This window comes from Populus nigra, chromosome 9 (genome assembly GCF_951802175.1).
Source record: "Populus nigra chromosome 9, ddPopNigr1.1, whole genome shotgun sequence".
Lineage (NCBI taxonomy): Eukaryota > Viridiplantae > Streptophyta > Magnoliopsida > Malpighiales > Salicaceae > Populus > Populus nigra.
Window position 1 is genome coordinate 5,712,162 of NC_084860.1, and position 12,261 is coordinate 5,724,422.

General features: G+C 31.1%; 1 protein-coding gene across 1 annotated transcript; it reads right to left on the minus strand.

Annotated features, from left to right (window-relative positions):
- Window positions 1-4,366: 4,366 nt before the first annotated feature.
- LOC133703343 (CBL-interacting serine/threonine-protein kinase 12-like) lies at window positions 4,367-6,321 on the minus strand. The gene has a single exon (XM_062127815.1). The coding sequence runs from the start codon at window positions 6,217-6,219 to the stop codon at window positions 4,573-4,575; it is 1,647 nt and encodes a 548-aa protein (XP_061983799.1). The 5' UTR covers window positions 6,220-6,321; the 3' UTR covers window positions 4,367-4,572.
- Between the last annotated feature and the right edge of the window lie 5,940 nt (window positions 6,322-12,261).

Sequence of the window (12,261 nt, forward strand, 5' to 3'; positions counted from 1 at the left end):
GTACTTTATAAAATTATTTTTTAAAATATCTAAAGTACTTATTATAATAACAACACCTTGTTCCTTTCCTTATCTAAGATCTCCTTCAAAGCAGTTTGTTTGAATCTTCATTCTCCATTTAAATTAAATTCATAAGAAAAACCAATTTATACAAAAAAATCAGCTGTATAATTAAATTGTATTTACACACCACAAGGTGCAATCTCTTCTCCCTCTTTTTTATATAATTAATCGGATCAACCAAATTGAAAATATTAAAAATAGAAACAATCAATCACGATTGGGCTTATACATCATAAATAATCAGTATTTCACAACTTTGCACCATTTTCAAGAAATTTGAAAAAATATTAATTAATTAATCATTTGGTTGAGTTTATGTTTATGATATTCTTTATCTAAAATTAAATACTAACTAGCTAGTGGGTAATATCAGCTAGTTAAATGAAATTTATTATTTATTATTTATTATTTTCTTTTTTTCAACTTTCACAATATCATGCCTTATAGATGATTTGTTTTAGATTGGACCAAATATTTACATATAGTTTTGCATATATGCGAATAAAAAAACTAATATGATTGGAAAAAAAAACAAATAATGAATAGGTGTATTTCTAGATCGGATTTTAGGACTAGACCAAGGTATGCCGATCAAATAAAAATACAATGAATCAATACAAGGAATTGGGCCTTGTTTAATTTATTTTTAAAATTTATTTTTTAATGTATTAAAACAATCTAAAATTATATAAAAAATTATTTTAAATAAAAAAATTTAAATTTTAACCTACCTTCATTTTGGACTGCAAAAAAGAAAAAAAATATGATCATTGCCGATTTGAACAAGGTTTGTTTCATTTGTTTTAGGAAGGCCGTCTGTGCATTATACGGCCAATTTGCATGGTTTTAAGTATGGGAAACAGCAATCTTTTTTAATTTTTTTAATCTTAATATGCATATAGATATTCTATATGACTTAGATTATCGTGGTACTAATTAATAATTAGTTAAAAACAAATCCCCATTAAAATTAAAAATGATTAAGATATGGTTTTTAATTGCCTGAACAAACCCATCGTGCTCAAGATTTATATTCATAAAGGATTAAAATAAATTTAAAAAACGCACCCTCATATAATTTACGTAAAGCATTAAAATAAATCTCATTATTTTTATAAATATTTTTCTCAAGACTTAAACTAAAAAATCAAGAAAATAAGTATATAAACTTGTTTGGAAGTGTAGTTATGGTTGTTTTTTAAAGTGTTTTTCATGCCAAAATACATTAAAATAATATTTTTTTTAAATCAACGCATTAAAACGATTCAAAAAAAATTGAAAAAAATTAATTTTTAACAAAAAAAATTAAATTTTTATAGCCCGTGTTTCCAAACAGTATCTAAACTTATTATTTTGTAATCACAAAGGTACAAACAGCAATTTACCCATGCAAGTGGTCCACTTAGACCCTGAAAATCAAAATCATAACTTGATTAATCCAATAAATAGATTAAGAAACAAAAAGAAACACACCTGGATTCCAAATTTCCTAATCTCGTGACGAAACAATGATTCCCGTGGGGACCTTGCGCAGGAGAGACTCCGAGAAAAGATGAATGGAAGATGGCAAAGCTTTGGCTAGACAAACATTTTTTGTTTATATTTAAATTAAGCTATCTAGACAAAACATTAATATAATTACCAAAGTACTAACATGCTGGCTTTAATGCTGAATAAAAATATTTTAAATTGAAATATATATTCCACTATTATATATACATCATAAATGTGCATGAAACACAAATGTCACGTCTATGCATATATATAATGAAAGAAGAATCAATTCCAATTGAAATTAATTAATCATTCGATTAGAATATTAGAGTGCCTTATGGATTGTTGATTAAAGTGTGTCGTTTTGCGTAACGTATATGATAGATTCATACGGGTATGAAGTGTGCAGACTATTTTTTTTTATAATATTAACTTAATAAAATCTTATAAAAAAATATGAAAATGTTATAAATAAAGAGCATATAAGAACATCAAATAAAGAATTAAAATTCAATTAACCCACCCACCCAAACAGGAAAAAAAACAAATATATATAAATATACACACACACAACTAATTCTACTAAAAAACATCTTATCTAATTTAAGGAGTGTAGCTCAACTGGTCAGACCCTACGTTTGATCCATAAAGGTCATCAATTTGAGTCTCACAAATCTCAGAGCCACTGGAGGTTTATATGATCGTTAACTTCAGGGCCCGTGTGATTAGTCGAGGTGCACACAAGCTGACCCGGACACCTATATTAAAAAAAAATCCTATCTAAATTCATTTTCTTCAAAACATTTCAAGCATGATAATGAAAGGATTCACTAGCACGTCCATGCATACTTTTCTCATCTCATGATTCAAGATGGGATTCATGTATCTATCACATTCTCTATTCTTCACCCTTTACCCTTAAAAGAGAGGGAAAAAAAACTATATGAAATAAGCCAATGTAATTGACTTTAGAAGCCTCAGCCTCCAAGAGTTTGTGACTCTAGACGAATGACAAATGTTTCATTGGTCTGATTCTTCTTGTTGTCAGAGTCGACAACTACCATTCTTGCCCTGTTTAGAATTTTCCAACTAAATAGAACAAACAGTCAATTACGGGTGCTGTTAACGCAGAGAAATATACTTTTTATGTCCTGCGATCTAATTAATGCCATTTTCCCAGATGGATAGTTAGTAAGCTGTTCAGTTTCATGGGAATCACCTTCATTTGCACCAGATTGAAGTGATTTCAGTTTACTTTTGCCCTGTTGGCCCAGTTTTTCTAGGTAAAAACATGCAAAATTCCATCTCGACAGTACACTATAGGTTCTGTCCAAAACCTGAAGCGGATACACTGTTCAGTTCCTTGTAAAATTTCACCGACGAATATGGCTACAGAATCATTGAGCTAAGAGATAATCAATATGAAGCATGGATGGTGCCAAATGCACTTCATTATATCCAAGAAGAAACTAAGGAGGACCCAGCACGCAATGCCTAGTGACCACGAATAAAGCCTGCACGCCTCCCTAATTTGTCCGTGCATGAGGTACTACGTTCCCTATACGCTAGCTAAAAAAGGTGCCATGTCTTTATTCCTGGAGAGGGAATGGATTTAGAAACCGTGATTCAAAACTTTTGACACGGCCCAATGCAACAACTAGGGACCTGTCTACCTTCAATAATTTGAGACAAAGCAAGCTGGAAACAAGAGCGTGTATCATCCCAGCAACACAGCCACTCAATTATCAAGTCAACTTGTAGCTTCAGTCATGATCGTGAAAGAAATGAATCAATCCTTGGCCTTTTTGCAAATTTGTCACTTCGAAGAGAAAAAACACGAAGTTTCGCTCCAGCACAAGTTTTATGACTCGTGATACACGACAAAAGGCAAAGCAGTAATAGAAGAGAGAAGAAAAATGAAGCTGGAGGGTAAAACAGAGTCTTTATCAGATTAAAATTGTTGAAAATACAAGTGACTGTTCAATTGGGTATCACATCACTTTTCTCATTCTCAATCATTCAGCTGAAACAAGACACCTTAAGACTGAGATGAAAAGAAATCCCACTTTTTCACTGGAACAAGCTCCGTGATAGCAGGCAAGCATTTTAGCAATATACAATTGACCGACAAATAAATGGATGCCCCTAGACATTGTCCTCGCCCTTTCACCAATTTTAAAAGGCAAAACTGACTTCAAACTTTTGTTTGTTCATTTTACTAATTTGAGATAATCATGGCCTGCATTTCATATTGCCGAATTTGAGAGTTCCTAACTCCACCTTCAACACATCTTTTCTCCAATGAAGAATAGCATTGACACAGAGGACCTAGCATCATTCGTTTAGTCTACAAATGAAGTTTTAACTATTATTCGTGATTTAAATATGGCCCCCATATAAATGAGAAATAGCTCTTGCCCTTCGGATGAATTATGCCAAGGAATCAACTGCAACACCAGAAGGACTACATAATGCTGTTATTGAAATCCTACTATGAAGAGAGTCGCCAAATAACTTCACCAATCATATTTGCAACTAATCAATATCTAGGCTTTCTGCATATTTCAAAAACATCCAAGCGAAAGATGCATAACCAGGGGCAGAGTGTATATTCCTACCCGGTGATTGGACCGGGCACAAGATACAATCAAGAAATTTTAAATGATTTTATCATCATAATCCAAATTATGAAACTTTTATTTGCAACACTCTGTACCACAACCAGCGGGAATGAACAGAAGAAAGCAACTTCAATCACATTTACAACATAAGTTAATTGAACACACAAGTCACCACTGAATGGCCAAGATCAGCAGAAATAAGTATTTCATTCTTCGATTAATCTACTATCTCTCAGCGGAAGAAAAGAACATACAACATGTATTAGCATCTAATCCCCTAACTGACACAACAGAACATCAAAGAAATCGAAAATACATTTATGTATGTCATACAAAAGCTTATGCAAGTAGAAGTAAAGAGAAAAGCATACCCTTTTCTTTTCTCTCTCTTTCTCTAATATTCAGAATCCGATGGCATATTTGAAGCATCGGTAGGAAAGGGATCTATAGTAAAATGTGAAGCGGTAGGAAAAGGATCGATAGGTAAATGTGTAGAACTGGTAGGAAAGGGTTCGAAAGGTAAATGTGAAGTATCGGTAGGAAAAGGATCCATAGGTAATTGTGTAGAATTGGTAGGAAAAGGATCCATAGGTGATTGTGAAGAATCAGTAGGAAAAGGATCGATGGTGAATAGTGGGGATTCCGATGGCGCAAGAGCAGACGTAGCCACAGAAGCAGCAGGTGCTGCCTCAGATTCCTCCTGCATCAACTTCTGCAATCCAGGTTTCAATTCCCTGTTACAAAACTCCTCGTACTCTCCTTTATCCCCTCCCTTCTTCTTAACCTCCACCACAACCAATTTCGGTGTCAACTCAAATATCTCAGCTGCAATTGTTAATGGGCCTTTCACACCTTCTCTAGACCCTTCCAAACTCACTCTACAATCCTTTTTCCTAACTGTAAAGCTTACAACTTTAGCAATCTCCTCCAATTTAGATATAATCTTCGACACAGGAGCCCCAGAAACAAACCTTGCTCCCTCCCCACCCTCCTCAAACAACCCAGATAAATCAAACCCAGGCGAAAACGATATAATATCAAAAGCATTCAAACTTGCAGGTCTAGGCAAAGTGGTAACCCTTCTTCTAGTTTCGAATTCCGATTCCGATTCAGATAATGATTGATCAGAAGATGAATCCACATCATCCTCGTCTTGAACACTACAAACTTTATCATCTTCAATATAAAATTTAATATGTTTAAACCCCTTTTTGAACCACCTATTCTCCATAATCTCGGGGATTGTAATTCTTGTGACGGGGTTAGTATCAAGAAGTTTAGAAAGAAGCCTAACTAGCTCAGAAGAAAACCATCTAGGACATCTAAACTCACCCTTATAGATCTTTTTATACATAACCATAATATTTTGATCTTGAAATGGTAAATAACCAGCCATTAACACAAACAAAACAATCCCACAAGACCAAATATCAACCTTAGCAGCATCATACCCTTTTTTCGCAAGAACTTCAGGAGCAACGTAAGCAGGAGTCCCACAAAAAGTATGGAACAAACCATCTTGTCTAATCTGATCAGGCACCGCACTCAATCCGAAATCCGAAACTTTCAAGTTCCCATTCTCATCAAGCAACAAATTCTCTGGCTTCAAATCGCGATGAAACACACCTCTGGCATGACAGAAAGACACAGCAGATATCAATTGCTGGAAATATCTCCTGGCAACCTCTTCTTTTAACCTACCTTTGGCAACTTTATTGAACAATTCACCGCCTCGAACATATTCCATGACAAAGTAAATCTTGGCTTTTGTAGCCATGACTTCAAAAAGCTGGACAATATTGGGGTGGCGAACACGGCGAAGAATGGAGATTTCACGTTTGATATGAGCCATAAGACCAACCTTGAGGATCTTTTCTTTGTCGATAACTTTGATGGCAACACTTTCGTTGGTTTTAACGTTTCTAGCATGGTATACTTTAGCAAAAGTACCATGTCCAAGAAGTTTGCCGATCTCGTACCGACCGAGCAGAGGACTTTGGCTTTGGTTGCTAATGTTGTTTGGGGTTTTGTTGGCTGCCATGGAAATAGGAGAGATGAGATATGAGATGCTGAGGTTTTTATTTTGTTTTTTAGGTTTGTTTTCTTTTGTGTTGTTGGTGTTTTTGTTTTAAGAAATAAAAGAGGAGGACGAGAGGCTAAATCGAAGGGCGGATGAAATTGCATTTTGGCTTTCGTGATTAGACACGTGTCAGCATGTTTGTTTTTTCTTTTTCTTTTTTTTCAATTTGTAAAGGTGAGGAAAGATACGATTTTACAAGGAAAGGGTATATGCTCTTTACCTCCTGTGTTTTTTAAGTGAAAAGAAAACAGATCATCAGAATTGTCTGGACGTAGCTGTACTTATTACTTCTATTTATGGGCTTTTTTTCCTCGGAGTTTGAATTATGTCATGTAATGATATATATTTCACAGTGATTATTTATTTATCATATTTAGTTGATGATTAATAAAATTTTATTTTTAATATGTATTATTATTAAATTTTAATATTTAAAAAAACTAGTTAGATGTTCTTTCTTTTAGTATATATTGATGGTTGAAATTAATAATAGTATAATAATTCTAGTTATAAAACTTGACCCGGCCCGACGGGTCGGTTTTAAACCTGATCAACCTGGGGTCTAGATCAGTTCATGTTTAAAAGAAAATAGAAGAACAATTGATTCGATCAAAAACTTTGATCGACCTGTGACTTGGTTAACGAAGGATCAAACTCGGGTCAAAACTTATTAATTTTGTTATCAAAATGATGTGGTTTTGATCTTTTAAGAAAAAGATTTTTTAGGGTAAACCTAGATTGACTCTCTCCATCTATGATTCGAACCTTGTCCTACAATAATTATTTAATCAGGTTTTAAAAATATAATAAAAATCATTTCAATCATACATGTTTCATTTGAACAAGTTCTACTTGTCTTGGAATCTTTAAGTTATATAAGGAAATATTGTTGTTGATTGACACAAGCGTTTCTCCAAGTAATTGACAATAAAGATAATAAATCTCAATCAAAATCTTAACTACAACAACATGGATGTGTAAAGAAATAAATTAAAAGTAGCGTTATATTTTTCAAAATAAAACTATTAAATCAACTCTTTAAATAATAAGCTCACTAATTGGTAACATGAATTTGAGTTCCACAAAAATCTAGCATCAAATGGTCGAACTTCTTTTCTTTTTTTTTCAAAGAAAAAAAAAAGAAAAAGAAAAGAAAATTCATCCAAATAATTAATATTAAAAAAAAAAAACAATAGTGGTAATTACCTAATTATAAGTATCAAGTGGGTGTAAAAACAAGGAAAATAGTCTTTCTCTTTTTTTTTTGTTTTTTTTTTTGCCTATTTTAAATTAAAATTAAGTTATCTTTCAATAAATATAAGGTGCTTGAAAGTGTTGTAGCAATTTTTTTAAAAATATTTTTTTACTTGGAAATGCATTAAAATATTATTTTTTTATTTTTAAAACAAATATTTTTAACATCACATTAAAATAATCAAAAATTATAAAAAATTAATGTTAAATAAAATATTTTTTCAAATTTCATGAAATATCTTTTGGAACATAATTACAAACAACACTTATATTGTTAATATGACTTGCCACTTTATATCTCTATTATTTTTGTTTTTTTTTAATTCTGAGATAATAATTTTTTATTTGAAAGAGTAACTAAACTATATAATAAATTGAAGAAAAGTAATGGCAAAAGAGATTTTGAAAATCTAAATCTAGAGAAATAAAGAAGGAGTAGTTTTTAAGACAAATACGCAATAACAGATTTGCCTCCCACCTCACATTCACACGTGCCACCACGTGTAGTCTAGCCACTTGTTGCTTGCGTGTATTGATGGCCACGATTTTATGATCAACGGTCTCAAGGGATGGAGTACGTGGCAAGGAGAGGGATTTATGGTGTTGTGGTTTTATCTATGATGATAAGGTTGATGATAAGTCAGCTTAATGTCGGTGATCGGTGTTCACCACCTCCACAATCCACGTATCAGAATTAAAAAAATGTTGACCTGGCCATTACGCCGCGTGGTGGAGGATGAAACAGCAAGATCAATTTTAATTATGATATGTATATTAAATAAAATAAATTGAGAATCGTGAGCAATGATAACAATATAGAACGAATTCTTATTAATTTTATTAACTTAATTATATGGTAGTAATCATTTTACAAGAAGAGTAATAATTAAAATTTCATTGAAATAAAATAATTTATTAATAAAAGTTTTTTTTTCTCATTAATATTTTTAGAAGTTGTTTGGGAATGCGGTTGGATTGTATTTTTCTAAATTTTTTAATTTTTTTAAAAAGCTTCAAATTAATTTTTTTTTATTAGTATTTTGTTATCGTTTTGATGTGCTAATGTTAAAAATATTTTAAAAAATAAACAAATTATTTTAACGTATTTTTTAGCAAAAAAATCTTTGAAAAATAATTTTTATCACACTCTTAAACAGACACTTAATATAAAAAAAATCTAACATTTTTTTATATGCCATTTATTTAATAAAAATAAAAAGCATCAAGAATACATACAAAAAAAAGACTATTTAACTAAGGATAAAAAAGATATCTCTCATATCAAAACTTCGTTTTCTAATTTCTCACTAAAGTTATTCGAGGTAAATGGAATCGCGAGCTATTATCTTTAATATTTACCGACTCTAGAGTCAATAATATTAATCTTCAATATTCACAAATGTCATAGTCAAGAATATTAAATTTCAAACAATATCCACCAATGCTAGAATTAGAAATAACCTTTAGCCTAATATTAATTGAAAATAAAACTATGAATATCAGACTTTCTTCATGCAATACTTATTAACACTAGAATTAGAAGTATTTTTAGAAGAGTATTCACTAACGTGAGAGTCAGAAATATTATAAATAGATCATAAAAATAAAACACAACAAACCCCTAGCAATTTATGACAAAACTAACAATGCATCATACCTCAGGTATGGCACTTTAAGGGTGATAATATCTTCTATTTAGTGTAACCAGTCTCATATCGTATCATAGATCTTTATTGACTAATTAGGGTTCTAATGACCACAATATTGTTGGTCATACATTTATGTTTTTTTATATATATTTTAATGATAACAATAATATGAAAATTGAACTAATAACATGCTTGATTGAAAATGAGTTTTAAATAGATTTATACAAACATTATATCAACAACCATGAAAGATTTCACAAAGAACTCAAGAAGAAGTCCAAGAAGAAAACATTTTGAAGACTTAGGAAATAAGTATTCATTTTAATACTTTAAGTAAAATCTTATATCTTATCTCAAGAGCACAACATTAAAATGAATGCACACACTTTACCATGCATATATTTAAAAGGATTGATAAAATATTTCTAAGAATTTATCTAGGTTAAAACTGATAAATCTGAAATTCTGTATGAATCGATTGACCGTTTAACTTAACCAAATAAACCAGTATACTGCTTGTTCATCCATGATGAACACCTAAGAATTTTGCAGGAACCATTCAATTGATTTGCTTTACCAATTTGAACCGGTCAACCATTTTAACTTTAGTGGAACTGTAACGGCTATAAACAATTAGTTTTTGCAATACACACACACACATGTCTAATTGTAAAATTAAGAAGAGAATTTGAACATATATGATATGCAAGCTATTTCAAGTGCAAAAACACATCAAATTCGTCAATCCTTGGTTATACTTTAATTGGGGTTATTAAACTTTCATATTCTAACACAATAGTATTTAATCACATACTCACTACACTCAAACACCTTCAAATCCTTTAATTACTACCTTGTGAGATATAAAAATATCATAACTTTGAATTGTATTATCTACTCTATTAAGAGAGTTAATTGTGATAACAAAATCATTCTTGTAAACATTTAATAGTTAGGTAAAAACTCTTGGAATTGGTGAGATGTTTTCACTAAGAGGAAATCAATCTTGAAGAGAGCATATTTTTATGTGGGAGAAAAATCTTGAAGAGGACATATCTTTAAGTAGGAGAAAAATCTTGAAGAGAGAATATCATCAAGTAGTGTAAAAAGCTTGGTGTATATTCATCAAATGACAATTGTACTCTTGAAATCGGACTAGTGAAGAAATACAATACTCAAGATCAATTTGGTACTTGAGGTGTGGATATAGGCTTGTCGAACCACGTTAAAAATCAAGTTTACAAATTCTCTCCATTACCTATTTATTTAAAAGATTTTAATTATATTGTTGGTTATTGTGTTTAATTGAATTAAATTGTATTATTTGTTAATATTAGTGTAACACGTAATTTACCCCCAGGTGTTATTATTATCTTAATCTTAGAACAACAAATACTATATGCCTACTCCTTAAACAATACATTTTCTTTTTAAAGAACTAGATGACATATATGTGTTCTTTTCCTTTTTTAAAGGTCATTTAACTTTGATTTTGGTGTCTATAAATAGAAACTCAATGGATCTAGTTTTCACATTCAATGTTGTTAAAAAAAGTATATTAGGATTCAAAAAATAATAATTTTGTATTTTATTTTGAATTTCTAGACCGATTAAAATGTGTTTTATTGTTGATAATAGGGTTTTAAAGGTCCATACAATATTTTTTTCACATTCTGTTTTTATTTTGGATGAAACAAACATAATCAAAACCACTCATTTTCCTTCCTTATGTTATTTTAAAACTCTAATACTTGATTTTGTAGTTTTTGTTGCTTGCTTTTTCATGTTAGTGGTTGCCTTAAATAAATTTAAATTTAATTGCATAATTTTTTTTGGTATTAGGATTTCAAAACAAACTCTTTCTTGGATTTTTTTATTTTTCAAAAGCATTGGATTATACATGACAATAATTTTTTGTAAAGGATTTCTATAATATTTGAAAGTTAAGCAATTGAATTCATGGAGAAGTTAATTTACAAGGAAAGGTAAGGCAATTATTACATAGTGAAGAACAAGGAGTGTAAGCATAGTTTTAAAATCCGGTCCGGCCCGACGAAGCGACCAGGGATCCGGCCAACCTGGGGCCGGAACAGGGCCGAGTTGAAGAAAAAACAGAGGAAGGAAAAACCCGGTGTGACCTGGCAACCCGGTTGACCCGACAAAACCCAGTCACAAACTCGGTTGCAACCTGTTGATTTTTTTTACTAAAACGACATCGTTTTGATTTTAAAAAAATTGAGCGGGGCAACCCGATGACCCGGTCAACACCTGGAACCCGGGCCTTGGATCGGGCCGGGTCTAAAAACTATGAGTGAAAGGGAGCGGAGTCTCTCCTAAAAGCACATTTTAGAGAAATTCAATAGAGAGAGAGAATTCATGTAAAAGTTTTAATTTAACACGAGCTTTTATGGATGTGAAATGCCATGGATTGATTTTTATAACTAATTTTTTTATTCTAATAAATTGTTTGTAAGAATTTGAAAGATTTCAATTATGAAAAAAAAAATCTATTTTATAGGTCATAATCTACTTTTTCTAAACACATTCTAAGAACACTTCAAAACTCAAAAACCATACTGAATCTAAAAAACTTTACGAGCCTCAATTTATTTTTTCCAGCATGGTTGATGAACAAAACCATCACTATTATACTCCACTCTCTAAGAAGAACTCCCTTCTCCAATAAGAACCGATTGACACCAAGTTTAGCCTTTTATGGCGAGGATGTTGCCGACCAAATATTTTCTCTTTCCACCATTTTTAAATTAATTTCTCACTCATTTCTTAAAATACAGGAACTGAAAGTGATGAAAATAAAGTTTGAGAACCAAAACAATAGAACAAAAACTTTAGGGACTAAAATATGAGTAAATGGAACATCAAAAATGAAAAGGATGTTTCCTTGTAGTACTTGAGACAATCTAATATTGATGTAATTGTAGCGCTACAATAACTTGAATAATAGATTTCTTACGTTACAAAAAACACCATTTTGATTTACTAGTATCTTTTACAATTATAATAAAAAAGATCCTTTTTATTTAAAAAGGTGTGCCATGCGATAATATTCTTCTTGTTAATTTCTTAAAAAAAATTATAT

Excerpts from the sequence above, each read along its gene's own strand:
- LOC133703343 (XM_062127815.1), bottom strand. The coding sequence starts at position 6,219 with ATGGCAGCCAACAAAACCCCAAACAACATTAGCAACCAAAGCCAAAGT.